We start from the raw sequence: 11265 nt of genomic DNA, 5'->3' as shown, positions 1-11265 counted from the left end.
TTTTTTATTAAATCTAAGTTTCTTATTTTTTTTTATTTCATTAATGATATTTTCAACTAGTGAAAAATATACAAACAACATATCAGTATGATATGATATAATATGATATGATGTACTTGAAAATAGTATTAAATACACCAAATACATGACTGGCCCTCGGGCTTGGGCCTGGATGAAAATTCCCAAGCCCAGCCAAAGCCCAACCAAACAAGAGTTGTGCTGGCTGGGCTCAGGCTGGATGGGCTCCCAATGCCACCCTACCTAAAATAGACCATGTTACCTCAAGTCTGAATTTACTAGTGTAATTAGAATAAAATGATTCATCTCATCCATCATTTCCATGGCATAAAATTTTTAACTATTCAAAAAAGAAACATGAAGATTGATCAGAATGATTAGAATGAACATTAAACTTCAATGTACAAAAAGAGGCTTTTATGTCATTAAGGGGATATGGAAAGTCATACCTGCTCCATCATCATCATCCTCATCGTCCTCATCCTTTTTCATCTATTCTTCTTCCTCCTCCTCATCATCATCATCATCATCTTCATTTTCCTCCTCTTCTTCTTTTTTATCTATTTCTTCTCTCTGCATACGTAAGACTCATAATACTTATAGTAAAGAGGGATACATATAACAAATGAAAATATGAGAGAAAGAGAAACTTTGAAACCTAGATGGGAAAAAGAATTGGGTCACTAAAGGAGTCTTTCGGACAAAAAAAAAAAAAAAATGGTTCGAATTTGAGACAACTACAGAGTAAAGAAAGGAGTACTATCAAGTGAAGGCGTGATATGTTAATGTTAGATTTAGAGTTGATTGATTCGTCAAAAATCTTAATCGCACAACTAACCTAAAATGGGTGTTTATGTTAAGAATGTATCAATGACTACAGTTAAGGTTAGGCCTACCGCCTACCTAAGCATTTAGCTAGCTAAGGCTTGCATATGTTACCAAAAAAAAAAAGGTTGAGGCTTGCACGAGCCTGCAAAGTTAAGTTTATATCCTATGTTGGAACTAGCCTAACAAGTTCCCATTCTTTGACAAGCCGGGTTACCAACTAGCTGACACTAAAAAATTGATTTATCAAGCAAGAAAGCATAAACAATTGATTAATCAAAGTAAGGATTGTTCGAAGTAAAAAAGCAACATTTATCAAACTAGACTAGACTAGAATGTATGTCTTATGACTGTGCATGCATGGCTAATAATGGGTTGTAGCAAATATTCTTTTGCATAATATGAAATTTTTCCTAGCTAGCACACAACTCTTGATAAAAATAAAATAATTAAAGGACTTTTGAATAATTAGTGATTATCCCAAACTTCTCAAAAAGAAGGGAAAAAAAATTATATTTAGCCTTATTACTCTTACGTACCTGTCTCTGATGCTTAAGATAGCTTTTGGTTATCATGCTGTCCATTTCATCATTTAAGGATATATCCGCACGTTGAGCTCCAAATGGGGGTCTGCTCAACTTAGGACAAAGATAAACATGTGCCAGAGAGAGAGAGCTCCACTGCATCAAATCCAAATGATGATGGTTGCTGCATATGGCTTTCAATTCTGGCAGCTCGCATAATCTCATTACCGTCAAACTTGGAAATGCATTGATGGGTTCCAAATCGTCTTCGTCGTCGTCATCATCTGACATTATTAGGTTCACCAATTTGGGGCATTGAGTCACCACTAACAACTCCAACTTTTTTAGCAGCCGTGTTACACCGGTAGTGAAAAGTACCTTCAGATTAGGGCATGCAGATATAGCTATATGTGTGAGATTAGAAAAGCATCCAGGCTGCTGCGGAACCCCACTACATAGTGTCTCCAATTGATCTAACCGATCAAGTCCCAAATGATTTAAGTTTTCAAAAGCATTCATCCTTTTGTTGGCTTCCTCCTCTACGTTGAGTATTGTTTTGAGATCTGGACAACGTTGTACAATTAGCCTTCGCCAGCCATGAGTTGGAACAAGTGTCAAACCCTCACATGACATGAAACTCATTCTTCTATCTAAATTTGGAGAGTCTTCTGGTAGAAGGTCCGACAAAACAGAAGGATCGATAGTGCAATTCCACAGGGATATATGACAAACTATGAGTTTAGCTAATAATGGCTTCAACCAATGGAAATCTTTCACTTTTTTTATTTCTACCCCCAAATTGCTAATAGAAGTTAATTGGGACAATTCCATTATGCCTTGGGTATAAAATTTTAACCCACTTTCATACGCGAGAAATGACTCTAGCTTATGCATTTCAGATAAACCCTCAATAACTAAGCCCGATTAGTTAAATGGGCGGACACGGTGTAGCCTTTGAAAGTCTTCAAGCCCGATTAAGCCCGACCGAAACCGAACTGGCCCGACCGGTTGACACCCCTAGTTGGAATACACTTGCACGGCAATATCTAATAATTATTCAATTTTGAAGAACTTATCTCAATCTCAGATTGCAAACCAATTAAATGACACCACGCACGTCTGGATAAGAAAAATGAATTCCCCTGTCCAAGATGTCCCCACAAACATTATTAGCTTCAACTAGAAACTCCATCAAGGAGGATTTACCATCACTTCCCTGCGCTTAGCCTATCCCATTTACTAAACTATCTTAATTTTTATTTTGAACAAAGTTCAATAGGTTAAGGTGAAGAAGAAGAAGAAGAAGAAGAAGAAGAAGAGTAATCTTGTTATTTAGAAAGAGTAAGAGAAAAAAATGTAAAAGTCCAAAAACATTGAAGTATTAAAAAAAAAAAAAAAAAAGTAGAGAAATTTTAGTGAATATAGGCCAAGGGCTCGTTTGATAACGTTTCTGCTGTTTTTGTTTCAAGAAACGACAGAAACATAAATTTCCGTTCCTGGGAACAGAAACAGAATTTTGGGTGTTTGATAAACCTTGTTTCTTGAAACGTTTATCTGTCTCCCAAGTGAGTGTAGGATGAGATGACGCTCACCATGGTGACCTCGTCTGGTCTCACCCCAGATTCCCTCATTTGTCCAAACAATTATAGGGCCTCCATAGACCGCTTCGATTGGGTATAACCAGAGATCATCGCAGTCCAGGAAACCACATCTCGCTTTGGCATTTGATCGAAAAGGAGTCGTGCAGCATCCAAATCACGGGCTTTCACATCCATACCCTCTCCCAGCCCTAAAATGGATGTTCTTACGGAAGGGCAACAGAGAATTCATAGAACCATCAACCTCCACATAAACATTCCCTCCTCTCCCTCCATCTCCACCTGACGGCCCACCCAACGGCACATACTTCTCGCGCCGAAAGGAAACAACACCGTTTCCGCCATCTCCAACCTTCACGTAGATTTTCGCCCGATCAAAACATCTCATCACTGCCGGTACTCCTTTCTCTTTCTCTTCCCCTTCTAAATCCTCTTCACCATCCAAGAAGCTCTCCGGCTTCTCATACTCAAACCCTAATACTTCGTTACCGTTATCATCATTGTCATCGTTATCAGAAGCAGAATTTTCGTACAGTAACTCAAATTCTCCGTAATCAAACCCCAAGTTCGCATCTACAACCTCTTCATCGCTCCCTGAATCATCCATACCACCGTCATTTTCATGAATCGAACTCTTCTTCTCCGCATTCTTCACAGACCCAAAATCAGATAGCTTGACTTCGCTTGAAACTAAATTCGAAGACTGGACCAAATCATCAACGAAGTCTTCCTTCGGGGGAAGACGAGTATAAGTGGTAGCTTCTCCTCCACCGGAGAACTCAACGGGTGAAGTCGGTAGCGGTGGCAATCCATTACAACCAGTTCGAAGTTTGAGCTTGGGATTTCGGTTTCGAGGGAGATTTCTTGGGATTCTTTTACGATTGTTTCGAGTGCTCGCGCGAGCTTGGGCTAGATGTAGAGTCCGAAGAGCAACACATGTGGACAGAGAGGCCATTCGCGCACACTTTCAGTTTCAGCTCTTAGCCATAGAAACCAGAGCGTTGCCGATCGATGAGATGTCGGAGACGGTGGTGATGGTAGTGATGCCAAACTCCATCTTCAATATCGATTTTTTGTGCCCCATTTTTGTTTCGAGAAACGAGCGAAACAAGTAAAACTTGTTTCGTCATTCATGTTTCTTGAAGCATAAATTATTATAAATTTCAATTTATGTTTCAAGAAACAAGTGGAACAGAACACTTTTACCACACGGTATTTATGCCGTTTCTTTGTTTCTGAGAACAAGAAAACACAGAAACACGTTTCTGGTTATATTATCAAACGGGCCCCAAGTGTCAGGGAGTGAGTAATTTCCTGTGAATCGCAAGTTATCTTTATTTGCAAAGAGATTGCGTTTTGTAATTTTTATTTTTTTTTTGTGGAAATTTCGTTCTGTAATTCATTCCCAACAAAATCGGAAGGTATGAATAAAAAAAAATATAACCCAACAAAAAAGGGAAGGTAATTGAATGTATTCCGTTTTGTAATTCTTTTTTTATTTTTATTTTTTATTTGCTAATAATAACATATTTATTTATGTGAACTTGTCATTGAATTATTGAATTATGATCTTGAAAAAAAAAAATTAGAAAAAAAGAAAATTACATCCCACACCTTTAGAGGCCGTTTGATAACACTTCTATTCCTGGAGAGTGGTTCTTTTACAGAAGTGTTCTTTTTCGATTCCATGCTGTGAAGACACTCTGGCGGAACAGAAACAGCGTTTGGTAAAACTATTTCAGAAATGGCTTTAGAACAGGAAAAGAACAGAAACAGCGTTTGACAAACACTTCTATTCCTGGAGAGTACAATAATGAAAATTCACTTTTGAACAAAGAAATCAATAATTACAAACATGCTATTATGGTCAAATTTAACTTAAATAAGGAAATGATTTGTTTATGAAATTATCTTTTAAAATACTATTACTTAAAAGAAATAATAAAATATAAACATAATTTGTTCACTCACTTCAACATTCCAATTCCATAGAAGAAACCACTATCTTATCTCTTCTTTGGCTCTCTCCATTTCTCTACCTCACCAATGGTTCCTGAGTTAGAGGTAAGTGAAGTCTTCCTAAAATATTATAACAATTAAAAATTAAAACTTATAATTTGTATCTTAATACTGCTAGCTAAGATTCTACCTTTGAGCCATTGTTCTAGTCTACTGGGTTCTATACATTGTGTTTCAGTTCATTTGGTAAGGCACTGACTTCATTCATTTGGGTTCAGAAAATGCAGAAGCCTCGAATCACAGAGATACAAGTCCGGATGGACTGTAATGGATGTGTACAGAAGATCAAAAAGGCATTGCATGGTATCAATGGTAAGTACCTAAACAATGCAAATCTAGTAATCTACATATTCTTTTCCTACTGTTCCCCTATTGTTCAAATTAAAGTCTATGACTAATCTGATTTCTCTACAGGGATATATGATCTCTATATCGATTTCCCACAGCAGAAACTTACAATAATTGGATGGGCAGACCCTGAAAAGATCCTCAAAGCTATCAAGAAAACGAGAAAGATTGCCACCATTTGCTCCCACATAGAACCAAGTGACCCTCCTACTCAACCTGCTGAACCAGCACCAGCACCAGAACCACCTGAAGGTGGACAACCACCAGCCCCTGATGCTACAAACCCTCCACCTACTGAAACCCCACCAGCAGCTGCTGCTCCTCCACCCACAGAGCCTCCCAAAGACCCTCCACCCCCTGAAAATCCAGCTCCCGAAGTGACACCATCACCTGTGGCTGCTGAGACTGCTGCAACCCAGCAGCCTCACCACCACCACCACCATGGCCCCAAAGACATTGAAGATTGTTCTGCATATTTTTGAAGACACTGAAAATCCAGCTTCCTCTTAATTTGAAGCCATTTCTTTTGTTTACAATCAATAAATCACTTGTTCTGCATATTTTTCATTTCTCAATCAATTACGTTGTATCTGTTTACGGATTCATGATTGTTCTGAAATCTGAAGTTTTCGATTGTGTTTTACCTTCTTAGTTCTTTTTCTTCTTGAGGAAATGATTCGGTGCCGCAAAAACAAGAAATTAAATGGGAATAGGAAATATTAGACTAAAGATTATAATCCCATCTCAAGGATGTGAATCTGCCAAAGTTCGGTTGCCAGATCAAATGGGGTTGTTATTCTTGTATTCTCTTTCAATACGGGGAAGGTCGCTTGGGATCAGGGTAACCATGGATGATTGCATTCTGGCGGTGGGAACAAGTATCAAAAGAGGGTAAAATAAAATTCGGAGACTGCGCAATTAGTGAAGATTTCCTCCCTTTTTTAGCAGCGGCGACTTTGATTGTGAGTTGCAGGGAAGCGACGAAGGAGAGAGAGGGCAGCGGCGACTGACCTGCGCCCAACCTGCGACCGAGAGAGAGAGAGAGAGAGGGCAGCGGCGACCGAGAGAGAGGGCAGCGGCGACCGAGAGAGAGAAAACCTGCAATAGGTTTTCCTTAACTTGGGGATTTTTAATCGTGAGATGGAGTAGAGGGATTGGGGGTTTTGAGTAGTTGTGTTCTTCTAAATTCCTAAAAGAATAGAAAAGCAACTTTTTGGTACTCTTGCAATTTATTCTTTACTCATTCTTTTTCATTGGTTCATTCCGGGGGAATACAAAAATGAACCGGACGTGCCAAACATATTTCTGTTCTATTTGCATTCCCGCAGAATAGAAGAACACCAGAAACATTCTCCCAGAGTGTTATCAAACGGCACCTTATAGTTTGTCGAAATTATACGTAGATACGAAGGTTTGAATGACTTATGGCCCCTCCATGTATTTGAAATTTTTTTACAATTAAGTCCAATTGTTATTTATCGTTAATTTGAAACTGTTAGTGACTTCGCTATTTTAATGCCAAAAATATCCTTATAAAAAATGTGAAGTTATCACCACGCTCTTACCCACAAAAGAGAAAATCCAAAATCTTTTGTTCTTTCTTCAACATTCGACCGCAACCTCCGCTAGGTCAGAGATGGAGAACAAATCCAATTGAATCTAACTTGCGGGGAGCAGAGAAGGAGGTGGATCAGAGGAGGCCAGAAAATAACACAATCAAACCCCAAGATTTACATTTAGTTCTTGTCTTCTTCAACCAAGCAATTCCCCCAAAATCGCTAAATTGCTAAAAAGATTGCTTGCTGAGATACAGGAAAACCACAATTCGATTCTATTTCATTCACTACTTGTGGAGTATCTTGAGGTCTAATACTTCTCGATCTCCTCTGCTGTTCTTCCTGGAATTCTTCCAGCAATTAGAGACCACCTAATCCTAGTGAAACATCAAATTAACATTTGGTAAGGGAAAAAAAAAGCTCGAACTGGAGAAGAAACAGTGGAGACTCGACCCACTTCTTTCAACAAATCGTAGTTTAGAAGCGCTGATACCTTGTCTCTGTCTTGCCCTTTATCTGAATTCAAAGAAAAAAGGAAACCAAGAACTCGAGAAGCGAGCAACAGGTGTTCGAGGAAAGTCGCGTACCATCTAACCCAAGAAGATAATCCCAATATTCAGGAGAGGCGTTGTGGCGGAAATTGGAGAGGTTGAGGTAGTTTCGGCCGCCGGTGGAAGGGTAGATGGAGAGCTGGTCTAGGAGGATGACAGAACCACGCCGGATTATATGGTAGATGGTGATGAGATAAGTGCTACTGTGGAATTGCGGGTCTGGTGTAAAAGGCCCATCAGGGCGTCGATGCAAGCAGAGGCGGTGAGACGAGAACTGTGGCCGAAGGAGAGCAGGTCTGCAACTTGTTTCTCGTTGGGAGGATTGGAGGGCTTGTGTGTGGTGGCTCTCAGTACCGCCACTTGGAGAGCGACGTTGCTGGTCTTGCATAGCAGAGCTGCTTTGCTCAGCGATGCTTTGTCTTTCAGAACTCCCATGAGATCTCTGTGGGTTCAGAATGCAGGGATCTACCATCAACAAAAACCCAAAAGCAATTCTTTTAGAATAAATTGTTAGATTCAAAAAAAAAAAAAAAAAAAAAAAAAAAAAACCCCGGTAATAACTAATAAGCCATTGATTTCAGATGGGTTCTCTGAAATTCAAATTAGGATGCCAAATGAAGGAGTTTTACCCCGAGAATCCACGGAGCTATCATTAGAAGAGTGATCCATATCATCCATTGATACGGTGAAAAGAGAAGTAAAAAAGAGAAAAACTATAGACTGTACTCGCATAGGTCTCGCCTCCACCTTCTCCAGCTGTTATTTCTTGGGGATTTGATTTGTATGTGGTTTGGATATATAAATATAAAAGGATATAATGGTCCTTTTAAATTAAGATTATCTCGTAAATCGTTCAAATTCGGAAACTAGGAAAGGGAGGCGTAATCCCAAAAAACAAATACAAACAATCAAGATATTTTCCTATTAGATTTCTGCATTCTTGCACCTGTAGCAGTTAAATGAGAGCCTACAAGCAATGGAATGAGAGAGAGAATAAGAGGGAATTACTAATATTTCAGATTTTTTTACGGGGTTACCTTCCTTTTTCTGTTGGGATAATTTTCTCTTTTTCTTAGTCATATTATTCTTTTGAATATTTAAAATTGAGAATAACAGGGAGTTACCAATCCGTCAAGTGCTTATCAAGTGCCAATGCACCAGCGTCCTTGAAGGGGATTCCCCACTTCGATTACGTGAAGATTCACTGGACATTTTTCTTCCATTAATAAACAAGAGGAATTTACTATCACTCCCCTACACTTGGCCTATATTTACTAAAACTCCCTTACATTTTACTTTTTTTCTTATACTCTCATGTTTTTAGACGATTTACATCTCTTTCTCCTATGCTCTTTTTAAATACCCAGATTTAGGGGTGTCAACCGGTCGGGCCGGTTCGGTTTCGGTCGGGCTTAATCGGGCTTGAAGACTTTCAAAGGCTACACCGTGTCCGCCCATTTAACTAATCGGGCTTAGTTATTGAGGGCATGGTACACTTTATATTCGGTCGGTCGGTCTCGGGTTATAATCGGGCCACCTTAATCGGGCTTTAGTCGGGCCTTAACCGGGCTACGGACATGTTTAATGTTAAACGGGCTTTAACCGGTTTTTAAACAGGCCCTCTTTAAAATGTGCTATTATATTCCGGCCCACTCATGCAAGCCCAAAAAAATGGCAATAAATCAATAAATGATACCAAATATAACCATTATTTAAAATGTGAACATGTCTTTTCTTTTTAGTTTTTATTCTTTAATTTGGGGGGTAAAATAGGTATTCTACAATCATTAAAGGGTCGGGCCAAGTCGGTGCACAATGGGCCGGTCTTGGTCGGGCGTTATTCGGTCGGTCTCGGTCGGGCGCCCGACGGTTCAAGTAGCAAAACCGAGACCGACCATTTATAAACGGGCCGGGCTCAAGCCCGACACGTTTAATAAACGATCCGGGCCGGGCCGGTCTATAAACGGTCGGTCCCGGTCGGTTTAGCCGGTTCGGGCCACAAATTGACACCCCTACCCAGATTAACCCTCATTTTCACTTTTAACCTATTAAACTTTTTTCAAATTGATTGTGAACGAAAATCAATACTATACGTGAGTCCCATTCCTCCATTAGAGGGTGGTGAGTTCTCATAAATTTAAATCCCTTTTCACTGTGGAAGGATTAAGCAATCCTATTGGTATTGATTGAGAATGATACATATTTAATACTTTTATCAATTTTTTTAATCCCTAAAATCATGTGTCGCATCCTAATGGAGAATGCAACATAAATTCAATACTAATCTGAATTAGTATCTGTTGAGATCGATAGCAATTCAATACCGATAAAAAAAAAAAGATTATTAAACTCGTGATGATGGATGAGACAATATATATATATATATATATATCTTTAAGTGACTCGATCCTAATGCATTTAAAAAAATAATAATAATAACAATAGAAAAATAACAATATGGGAGTCAAGGAGGAGTTTGAGTTTCAGCTAACAAAGCAACATTTAAACCAAGTAATAATAAAAGGACAAAGCCAGTTGGTTGTTTTCTTAGATTTGTAAAAACATGTTTTGAACAAAAAATTTATTAAGTTACAAGTGAAAAGGATGGGCAATCTGGGTATTTAAGAAAATATGGGGAGAAAGAGATGTAAATTTTCAAAAGCATGGGAGTATCAGAAAAAAAAAAAAAAAGTAGGAGAGTTTTAGTAAATAAAGGTCAAGTGTAGGGAAGTGATAATATATTCCCCAACAAACAAAAGCCAAAAAATCAACAATGATTTGACTAAGAAATCAAAAAGTAAACAATAAAGCTCTTGTCGTGGCGGTGAGTTGCTACGCTAGTCTCTCTGAGGATTAGTCGAGGTGCATGTAAATTAATCCGAACACCTTGATTAATAATAATAATAATAATAATAATAATAATAATAATAATAATAATAATAATAATAATAATAATAATAATAAATAAATAAATAAATAAAGCTACTGGGCTATAAAATAAGAGAGTGTTTTAATTCACTCGGTCTAGGAAGTGCCAGACTCACATGTTTTCATGTATGATTAGGGGGCTCATGCGGTCAGTTCTGTCCGATTTCAATTGGTTTGAATCGGAATAAGTTAGTAAATAGATTGAATTGAAACCAAACCTTTAAGCCAAAAGTTGGTTTTGAATTTTTTTATTTTTTGGGTTCGGTTTGGATCAATTTTGAATCAAGTTGACTTAACGAACTCTTATTGGGTTGCTATTGTTTTAATTTAAATAATAATCTTTATCATTTTTATTAATTTCGGTCCAATATGATATCGGTTTTGATTTTGATAGGTCCACTTGATCGGTTTCAATTTTTACCACTTTCAAAAATCCCCAATCTATAAGGATGAGGTTAAATTTAGTCTGGGTTGAACCAGTCAATTTCAATCAGTTCACTGGATTCCATATGGAAATTGACACTCTAATGGACAATGCATTACTCATTTAAAAAAAAAAAAAGGAATGATGCACTATGATTCATGGGAATATGTTTTTTTTTTTTTTGGAATGTGTCCTTACATCTAAACACTGGGAGGGGAGGGGAAGAATGATCAACCCACCTTATGAAAGTAAAAATGATTCGTTTTGTAAATGCTTCCTCATGTACTCTTATTAGCCCTCACACACTTGCACAAATCGTACTCCACCACAAAAACCGCTTCCTATGATTCATATACTAAAAATAAAAATAATGTTTACAAAACAATCGATCAAGGTCATATACATTACAAAAAAAATAGTCCACCAAAGGTGCAAAATATATATTTTTTTAAAGTAAATTTATAATGTTTTTTT

General features: G+C 38.0%; 1 protein-coding gene, 1 long non-coding RNA gene and 1 pseudogene across 2 annotated transcripts in view; 1 reads left to right on the top strand and 2 right to left on the bottom strand.

Annotated features, from left to right (window-relative positions):
• LOC122072149 overlaps positions 1-918 on the bottom strand; it is a 1969-nt gene extending 1051 nt beyond the window's left edge. The window contains exon 1 of the long non-coding RNA XR_006138346.1: positions 468-918. This is a non-coding gene — a long non-coding RNA (uncharacterized LOC122072149). The remainder of the gene's footprint in view (positions 1-467) is intronic.
• Positions 919-4927: 4009 nt separating this feature from the next.
• LOC122090751 (heavy metal-associated isoprenylated plant protein 43-like) lies at positions 4928-6278 on the top strand. The gene is made up of 3 exons (XM_042660459.1): positions 4928-5029; positions 5203-5296; positions 5399-6278. Exons 1-3 carry the CDS (start codon positions 5012-5014, stop codon positions 5812-5814), a joined length of 528 nt encoding a protein of 175 aa, XP_042516393.1. The 5' UTR covers positions 4928-5011; the 3' UTR covers positions 5815-6278.
• Positions 6279-7067: 789 nt separating this feature from the next.
• Positions 7068-8194, bottom strand: LOC122072181 (annotated as a pseudogene).
• Positions 8195-11265: the final 3071 nt, after the last annotated feature.

This window comes from Macadamia integrifolia, chromosome 2 (assembly GCF_013358625.1).
Source record: "Macadamia integrifolia cultivar HAES 741 chromosome 2, SCU_Mint_v3, whole genome shotgun sequence".
In the NCBI taxonomy this organism is placed as follows: Eukaryota; Viridiplantae; Streptophyta; class Magnoliopsida; order Proteales; family Proteaceae; genus Macadamia; species Macadamia integrifolia.
The sequence above is the reverse complement of the archived record's forward strand: the minus strand, read 5'-3'. Positions and strand labels throughout refer to the sequence as shown.

Bases quoted from the DNA above. Each gene is read 5' to 3' on its own strand.
- LOC122090751 (XM_042660459.1), top strand. The intron at 5,297-5,398 runs GTAAGTACCTAA...ATTTCTCTACAG, and splicing joins GGCATTGCATGGTATCAATG to GGATATATGATCTCTATATC.